Below are 10,000 nucleotides of genomic sequence, written 5' to 3'. Positions count from 1 at the left end.
AAAATATTTTCTTCCCTCGTTGGTGTTTTGATTAACTGCTTAAGGAAATTATCCTGTGTCACATCTAACAAATCCTGATCCTCTTTGTCTCCGGATAAAGTATGTCACTCTATGTTCCTATAATTGAAATCCCCAATTACACACACATTTCTATATCTTGACGCCCTACTAATTTCCTGTAAAAGGGGTCGGCTACTGTCCCTGGCAAGGTTGGGTTGTCTGTAAAGTACTCATATGACAAGCTTCTCCTTCCTACCTATTGTTTCTACCCAGAGGGATTCTGTATTGTTATCTACCTTGATTGAGGTGCTAATGACACACTTAATATTATCCCTGACGAAGCGTGCGACCCCACCCCCTTTCCTGCCTATTCGATATTGGTGGAATATCTTGTACCCTTCAATTTCTAATTCTGGGAGAAAGTGTCCGTTTGCAGTGTTTACCCATGACTCTGTGATCACTATCATATCAAATTTCTCTACGCACGCCTTCCCCCTCAATAAATCTATCTTATTCCTAATACTTCTACTGTTTGTATAGTACACATTTAGACTTACCGCTTGCTTTACCCTGCAGCTGCTATTATTTTTACTACATTTAGTGCTCCCACTTTTTTTTTTTTTTTTTTTTTTTTACAACAAAGGAGGCAGCTTAAGGGCCCACAAAAAAGAAAACAATAATAAAAAAAAAGCCCGCTACTCGCTGCTCCTAAAAAAGAAATAAAAGAGGTGGCCGAAAGTAAGATCAAATACGGGAGGAGAGGTGTCCTGATACCCTCCTCTTGAAAGAGTTCAAGTCGTAGGCCGTCTTAGGCCCCTTCTTACTTACCCTAAAAAAAACCTGCAAAGCCCCCAATCCACGTTCAAGGGCTTCAGACAAGATCTGTACCCCCTCCTGTGAAAGGTGAACCCCGTCCCTCTGGTATAGGTGGTTCTTGCCAAAGAAACGGTCCCAGGCGTAGACAGATGTCCATCCATTGGATTTACAATAATCTGCCAGCCTGCAGTTTAATGCAATAGCCCTGGAAACCAAATGTCACCAACCCGCTGCCTTGGCAGAACCCCACACACCACAGGAACCCCGCCCTTGGACGTAGCTCTTCGAAGAGCCTCCCTGTAGCGACGCAGAAGCTGCTCGCTACTTAACCTGCCTATGTCGTTCCCTCCCACGCTCGGGCAGACGATGGGTTTGACTCCCTCGCCTGCCATGCACGACTCTACCCTATCTTTGACATCCCTAATCCCGCCCCTGGAAAACACACCCTGGTCCTACGTTTCCTATCTTTACTGTAGCACAGAAGGCCCTATCTAAAAACCTGACCTGGCTATTCCCAACAACCAAAATGTTACTTTTGGGCAGAGATTTGTCAACTGCCCTCCTGCTCCTCCACTCCTTCCTCCTCCCTCGGCTCAAAGAGAGCCTGGAAGGAGTTGCGGCACTCCACACTCACAGGATTGGATCGAGCCCCATCGGAGCTATGGCAAAAGACAGCCTGCTTGAGTTAATCAAACAGGTGTGTTGATCCGGCAAGGGTTAAATATCATGATACAAAAATTACAAACCCTAAAGTCTGTAACAATATTTTTAATAATTTATTAAAAAAATTGCTGATTCATATTAGATAAATAAAAATTCTCATAATTCCTGCATAATCTGCTACTATTAATTAATGAAAGAAATACAGGATTGACTCATAGAATATGCGAAGGGGCTGACGAAGATGTGCCTGTCCAGACCCCTTGCCAGATTCCAACAATTTCGCATTCCAACACCTTCCCTTCCCTTACGGAAAAACCGAGTTTTATGGTAGCAGAAAACGGCTGAAGAGGTTCGACAGTCGAAGGGGTTGATTTATGGTACGGCCGAAAGGCTCTTCGTCTCATCAGCTCTTCTCCTCTTACTAGCAACCTTCTACCTCATAAATTCCGCCGCAATATTCCATCTCTTTCTATTTTCTATCGATATTTTCATGCTGACTGCTCTTCTGAACTTGCTAACTGTATGCCTCCACCCCTCCCGTGGCCCCATTGCACGCAACTCTTTACTCTTGCTCATCCCTATTTTATACAAATCCGTTATGCAAGAGTTAACCAGCATCTTCATTCTTTTATCCCTTCCGCAGGTAAACAAACCCTGGAACAGCCTTCCTTTGTCTGTTTTTCTCCCTGTCTACGACCTGAACTCTTTCAAGCTGCGTACACGGATCCGTGCATATAGCGGTCCGCCTTTTGTTTGTAAACAAAGCGGGGACAGTTCCGTACAAGGGACAGCTTCGCCCACAATTCTGGGAGAATTGTCGACCATATATCCTTAAATACATGTTTTTTAATGTTTTATTTTTATTTTGCGAATTTGCAGTTTGTGAAGCTATTTGTCGATCATATTCTGGAAAATTAGGAAAATTATCTGCTTCCTGAGAGAGAGAGAGAGAGAGAGAGAGAGAGAGAGAGAGAGAGAGAGAGAGAGAGAGAGAGAGAGAGAGAGACTGAGGGGGAAGGGAAAAAATATCCATATCATCGAGTTATCCTATCAGTGCCAGGCTGACACTGAGATGATATCTCGATAATGTGGATATATTTCTTTCGGTACCGGTACTACCGATACTGGAATGTCGGTACCGATGTTATCGGTGCTTCCATTAACGATATCTGCCCAACCCCGCTGACGGGATGAGATGTGTAACAGTTCGGGAGACACGCTGACACACAACTCTCCGCTACAAGTTCTAATTCAATCTCTCGAAATCACCCATCACCCGCCTTTTAGGCATAAAGTTCCTTACATGGCAAAGGGTACAATGAAGTTTGAGCGAGGTTTATAAATTGATGAAAATATTTAATCAAGGTGAAATTAATAAGGTTGTTGTGGTATGAGAGCTGAGTGAGGCTCCCAGCAATGAGTTTCAGTTAGATAAGTTAAGATTCAACACAAACCTGATTTCCATGTTGTGTGGAGAATGCACGGCATGACGGTCATGCAGTGAGTGTTGATACGATAGAGACCCTAAAAGCAAGTTCGATATTTTCATGGATAATTGGAATATGTGGTGAGAGTAAAGGATAGGCTTGCAGGAATAGCTTTGTTTAGTCCTCCCGGCCTATTGAAGACTCCTTTTTGGTGTCTGTCTGTCTGTCTGTCTGTCTCTCTCTCTCTCTCTCTCTCTCTCTCTCTCTCTCTCTCTCTCTCTCTCTCTCTCTCTCTCTCTCTCTCTAATTAGATCGTTTTCAGAATGATGACGTGGACCCGGCCTCGACTGTGTGTCAAATCCCTTTCTCCTCCGGTACAACTGGCCTACGCAAGGGAGTGATGACCTCGCACCGCAGTGAAGTCTCCAGAATGATGATGATCAAGTAAGTCATTAAAAAAGTAAATGCTTGCAACTTTTTTTTTCTTCAGATCATGATAGATACATATAGATAAAAATATTATTTTTTATTGGAGGATAGACAGAATAATCTGTTAAAGACACAACTGGCAACGATTCAAGACTGAGGAAAACTACATGTCACGCAATCATTGACATTACATAAAAATAATTCTTAATTGAAAACCCATAAGTCGGATCATACCTATTCTTTTTTACAGCTAAGGAGACAGTTCAAGGGCGTAAAGAAAAAAAAAAAAAAAAGCCCGCTACTTACTGGTAATGAAGAGGTCAAAGGAGTGTCCCAAAAGAGAGGTCAGTTTCGGGAGGAGAGATGTCCTGGTACCCTATTCTTGAAAGAGTTCAAGTCGTAGGCAGGAGGAAATACAGATGAAGGAAGATTGTTCCACAGTTTACCAGCGTGAGGGATGAAAGAGTGAAGATGCTGGTTGACTCTTGCATAAGGGGTTTGGACAGTATAGGGATGGGTGTGAGTAGAAAGTCGTGTGCAGCGGGGCCGCGGGAGGGCGGAAGGCATGCAGTTAGAGAGCTCAGAAGAGCAGTCAGCATGAAAATATCGATAGAAGATAGAAAGAGAGGCAACATTGCGGCGGAATTTGAGAGGTAGAAGACTCTCAGTATGAGGAGGAGAGCTGTTTAGACGAGGAGCCTTTGCCTCCACTCTGTCAAGGAGAGCTGTGTGACGGACCCCCACACACATGAGATGCATACTCCATACGAGGGCGGACAAGACCCCTGTCAATGGACAGCAACTGTGCGGGGAAGAAGAACTGGCGGAGACGGTACAGAACGCCCAGCCTCGAGGAAGCTGATTTAGTATGAGTTGAGATATGAAGTTTCTAGTTGAGATTTTGAGCTAAGGATAGACCGAGGATGTTTAGTGTTGAAGAAGGTGAGAGCTGAGTGTTGTCAAAGAATAGGGGATAGTTGTTTGGAAGATTGTGTCGAGTGGATAGGTGGAGAAACTGTGTTTATGAGGCGTTGAAGGACGTCAGGTTCCTCTTGCCCAAATCGGAAATAATGGTAAGGTCTGAAGCTAAGCGTTTTGTTGCCTACGGCCTTGAATCGTTAGTTCCTGTAGGGTGGGTCTTCTGTTAAAAGAAGTTGAGTAATGCAGAGTGGAGTCATCGCCATAAGAATGGATAGGATAGTTCGTTTTGGAAAGATCATCAATGAACAACAGAAAGAGAGTGGGAGATAGGGCAGAACCTTGTGCACTCCAACAGGTCCATAAGCTTTCTGAGGATTGAGGCCAAAGAGGGCTTAGAAAACATCATTTTGAAGAATCTTTTATAACAGGCATAAAAGAGTCAGAGGGGGATGAGTAGGAGGAATATGCCCAGAATCGTCCAGAGTGGACTTTTTAGAAAAAAAGTTTGAGAGAAGAGTTCAGCCTTAGAGATAGATGAGACGGCAGTGTTGCCGTCAGGACTGACGAGTGGAGGGAGAGATGAAGAAGTGAAGTTGGTGGAGATGTTTTTGGTTAGATTCCAGGAGTCACGGGAAGAGTTAGAGAAAGCAAGGTTTTGGTATTTTCTAATAAAAGAGCTTTTGGTTAGTCGGATAATAGATTTGGAACGATTCCGGGCAGATATGTAAAGTTCATAGTTCGCATTAGTTCGAAGGCTCTGGTTCCTTTTGTGAGCTGCCTCTCTACCACTGACAGCACGAGAACAAGCGTAATTAAACCAAGGCTTTTTAGCGTGAGGAATAGAGAAGGTACGTGGAATATTTGCCTCCATTCCAGAGACAATCACCTCTGTGATGCGGTGAGCACACACAGAGGGGTCTGGCTCCTGAAAGCAATAATCATTCCACGGGAAATCGGAAAAGTACATCCTCAGGTCGTCCCACTGAGCTGAAGCAAAATGCCTGAAGCATCGCCTCTTCAGTGGGTCCAGAGGGTGTACAGGAGCGATAGGACGGGTTACAAAAATAAGGTTGTGATTTGAGGAGCCCAACGGAGAGAACAGTTTGATAAAATAAGCAGAAGGGTTTGAGGTAAGGAAGAGGTCTAGAATGTTGGGCCTGTCTCCAAGACGGTCGGAAATACGTGTAGAGTGCTGGACCAACTGCTCTAGATCGTTGAGGATAGCAAAATTGTAGGCTTGTTCTCTAGGCTGGTCAGTGAAAGAGGATGAAAGCCAAAGCTGGTGGTGAACATTGAAATCTCCTAAGATGGAGATTTCAAGGAGAGTTGGTGAAGATATGCTCCACTTTAGAGTTCAAGTAGTCAAAGAATTTTACATAGTTAGTAGAGTTAGGTGAGAGATAAGCAGCACAGATGTTTTTAGTAATAGAATGACAATGAAGTCTTAGCCAGATGGTGGAAAATTCTGAAAAATCAAGGTTGTGGGCACGAGAGCAAGTGATGTCGTTGTGCACGTAGGCGCAACATCCAGCTTTGGATTGAAATTTAGGATAGAGGTAGTAGGAGGGAACAGAGTAGAGATTGCTGTCAGTAGCCTCAGAAACCTGTGTTTTAGTGAGGAAGAGAAGGTGAGATTTAGAGGAAGAGAGATGGTGTTCCACAGAATGAAAATAAGAACGAAGACCGCGAACGTTGCAGAAATTGAGAAGAAAGAGGTTCGAGGAATTATCAAGACACCTCTCAGGTCGGCAGCCAGAAGGGGAGTCCCCCCTGGGGGAATTTGTGGTCCCCCCCCCTAGGTGGGGACTCCGAAGCAAGGTGAAGGTGCGCCATTTTGAAATTTGAATTTTGGGAAAAGGTGTATATGTTGTGTGAATGTAGTGTGGTGTGGATAGAGAGAGGATCTGTCTTTAGAGAGCATGCTGAATTACTCTCCGGTGTTGGAATGGAAGGGTCTTTGGAGGGCTTCAACTCCCTTCTCACCTTCCATATATACCTCACCGGGAATGGCTTGCGCCCGTTTGGTAGGTGTCTTCCTACCTACTCCAGCACGTCAAGTGGTTTGCTGTTGATGAAAAAAATATAAAGCTGGTCCGAAATGTCACATCGAGGTAGCCAGGTGATGAATAAAGCTTCAGTGTGACTGTCATAACAGACAAGGAAGAGATTCCAAGGCTGCTGATGGCGAGGAGAAGCAAACCGTCAGGTTTATTTCATTATTAAAATATCGAGACAATTATTGATCCTTATTAACTCGCCATCCCTACAGGTTGGTAGGTGAGACACTCCTGGTTGTCTTGTAAAAAACAACCCTGTGGGGAAGGAACGACATCCGAAAGGCGTGCAGAACGCCCATTTGGCCGGATTTGGTGTTCACGGACTAAGTTGGTAACTCGTAGTCGCTGGCTCGACATTAAGTCATTCCAGCGATACCTCATCTGGGAAGACACGGCACTAAAGGCATCGACCCGGCTCTCCAAGTCACTTTTCAGTGTCCATGTCTCATAGCCATTGAGTTAGACAGGGAGCACAAATGACTTCAAGATTCGAGTCTTTGCCCGCTTGCTAAAATATCGACAACGACATATAATCGTGTTGAACGAGTCCATAACATCATTGGCCGTTCCAATCGCCTTGCGAAGATATAGAAGCTGGAATAGGCGGAAGAAGAGGAGGAATCCCCATGATACCCGTATAGCTTTGAACAGAATATCCATAGAAAAGGAAGGGATCAGGTACCAACTAATCAGAAATAGCTACATACAATGTAAAAACAGCATATCAATCATATATAATAGTTTTGGTTGAATAACTACTCACGTACATGACGATATTGTAAATTTAAAATTTAATTGCTGATCTCTCGAGATGTTAGTTTCTCGATAAACAAGATATAATGACTTTAACATACTAACCTATATTCGCAGGGATTGCTTTGTTGAAAAGAATATTAGTCGTGACCAATTGTAACAATTATTTTCCAACCTGTAACTCGTCACTCCTTCACGAGAGTCCGACTGACACACAACGACAGTCGCTCTCGCTCCGACGCTTCTTCTACATAAAGGCTACGAATATAATTCGCCTTAAGGAAGCTGAAGTCTTAATCAACACCCTTTAAACGCCCCCCGACAAGCCCGTTACAAAATTTAGGATACTGATTTTATTTGCTTGACCATTCAGACAGCCAAATACGGAACAAATGGCGTTCTATATTGGTTCAAAACGGAACCCTACATTTCACTCTTGAATACGGGACGATTCCGTATTTTAAGGAAAGGGTGGCAACCCAAGACACAACGGAATCTCAACCCATTATAGCCTCTATGCCCCAGGACCCATGAAGACAGCTACGGTAAAATATCCTTTTAAAATTCTGGGTAGAATTCGGCGACTGTCTTGGCGGCAAGTCTGCCGCCAAGACAGTAGCAAAGAACGTCAGGTAAACGTGCGTACAGTCGGCCAACTCCTTGACAACTGTTGGCCAGCTGGTCGGCCCACCAGTTCACAGACAGTCTGCAAGACTGTCGTCGAGACCGTCTGCGACTGCGACAAATCGGTCAGCAGAGTCGTAATCGGCGTAGACATGGCGCCATTAAAAAAAAAAAGGGATCGTTGACTCGTCTTGAGGCTAGTTGCCGGCATTTTATTTTTTTACAGTAAAGGAAACAAGTCAAGGGCAAAAAAAAAAGAAAACTAATGAAAAAAAAAGCCCGCAAATCACTGCTCCTATAAAAAGATTTCAGATGCGTGGCCAAAAAAGAGGTCAATTTCGGGAGGAGAGGTGTCCTGATACGCTCCTCTGGAAAGAGTTCCAAGTTGAAGACAGGGGGAAATACAGCTGATCCTGTTTACTCTTGCATAAGGATTTTGGACAGTATACGGATGAGCTTGGGTAGAGAGTCGTGTGCAGCAGGGAAGCGGGAGGGGGGAAGGCATGCAGTTAGCAAGTTCAGAAGAGCAGTCACTGTGAAAATAACGATAGAAGATAGAGATGCAACATGACAGTGGAATTTAAAAGGTAGAAGACTGCCGGTAAGAGGAGGAGAGGAGTTGATAAGACGAAGAGCCTTAGACTCAACGTTGTCCAAAAAAGCTGTGTGAGTGGAGCCCCCCCCCCCCCCCCACTCGAGAATTATACTTCATACGAGAACGGACAAGGCCCGTGTATACAGATAGCAAATGTGCGGGGGAAAAGCGCTGGCGGAGACGGTACAGAACGTGAAACCAGGAGGATGCTGATTTAGTGAAAGAGAGGTAAAGATTCCACTTAGGATTTTGAGTTAAGGATAGACCGAGGATGTTTAGGGTAGAAGAAGGTGATAGCTGAGAGTTGTCGAGGAATAGGGGATAGGTGTTTGGAAGATTGTGTCGAGTTGGTATGTGGAGAAATTGAGTTTTTGAGGCATTGAAAGGCACCAGGTTCCTTCTTCATTAATCGGAAATGATAGCAAAGTCTGAGGTTAAGAAGAGTCTTGTAATTCTTGTTGAGAGGGTCTTCTGTTGAAAGAAGTTTCAGTTCTCGAGCCATCTGCTACCACTTTTGGCACTCCTCGTTTTCCTCCTCCTCCTCCTACTACTACTACTACTAATGGTGATGATGATTATAATAATGAAAATAATATCATTGATAATACTACTAATAAACTACTACTATTACTACTATTACTACTACTACTACTACTAATGATGATGATAATAATAATAATAATAATGATAATAATAATAATAATAATAGGCGGTGGCTGAGTGGTAGCGTGCTGGGCCCACATTCACCGCGTGATGGACGACGCGGGTTCGAATCCCCATGCTACCACCTCGGATTTTTCAGTCACCGCCGAGTAGCTTAAAGATACCCACATTCTGTCCTGAAGACCACCCATCAACCCGGACTCTAAAGGAAACCGTACAAGTGAATCAAGAACGAGTTCCGGAGGGTAGCATGAGCCAAGAGAAGATGGCGCTACTATAAAAACACTTGCCTGCGCCATGACGGGCTGGGGCCGACCTTCATCCAGGCCCCTCAAGAGAGCTTACCGGCGCTATAGGCGTACGCGTAAAAAAAAAAAAAAAAATAGTAATAATAATAATGATAATAATAATAATAATAATAATAATAATAATAATAATAATAATAATAATAATAATAATAATAATAATAATAATAATAATAATAATAATAATAATAATAATAATAAATTGCCATTAGGTGTCGCTTAATTTATCAAGTGTATTGCAACGAATTTTCGTTTTACTTTTCCATTTTATTTACTATGAAGGATACTGTTGTGCTATGTGATATACCCCCAAATATCTGGCTGCTCCACTCACTGATGAAATTTTTTTTTTTTTCTTAATGTCCACCTTTCCTTTCCTTCAGGCACTTGGTGAACCACAAGCAGTGGCTCGGTCAGCCCGAAGACTACTCCACTTGTATGCTGGTGACTTCCCTGAGCCACACTTACGCACACGTGTTTCTCTTCGCTACTTTAATGCTTGGCGGGACATCTGTCATTGCGCATCATTCAGACAATCTGTTGGAAATGATAAATGAACATAAGGTACGACTCAATTAATTGCCAAGCAAAGTGTCATGTTTAAAATGTATTTGATGTGTTTAACGTTTGTAAATGTTAAACTATAAATTCAATAGTTTTTATATATATATATATATATATATATATATATATATATATATATATATATATATATATATATATATATATATATATATATATATATAT

At 43.0% G+C, this 10,000-nt stretch overlaps 1 protein-coding gene across 1 annotated transcript in view; it reads left to right on the top strand.

Moving 5' to 3' along the window:
* The window catches only part of LOC126989288 (uncharacterized), a 64,837-nt gene that overhangs the window by 53,525 nt on the left and 1,312 nt on the right, over window positions 1-10,000 (top strand). The window contains exons 5-6 of the mRNA XM_050847930.1: window positions 3,229-3,350; window positions 9,637-9,817. Coding sequence (XP_050703887.1) covers window positions 3,229-3,350; window positions 9,637-9,817 — 303 coding nt within the window. The remainder of the gene's footprint in view (window positions 1-3,228; window positions 3,351-9,636; window positions 9,818-10,000) is intronic.

Source organism: Eriocheir sinensis, unplaced genomic scaffold (assembly GCF_024679095.1).
Source record: "Eriocheir sinensis breed Jianghai 21 unplaced genomic scaffold, ASM2467909v1 Scaffold1124, whole genome shotgun sequence".
In the NCBI taxonomy this organism is placed as follows: Eukaryota; Metazoa; Arthropoda; class Malacostraca; order Decapoda; family Varunidae; genus Eriocheir; species Eriocheir sinensis.
Note: the sequence above shows the minus strand (reverse complement) of the source record. Positions and strands in the feature narration are given on the sequence as shown.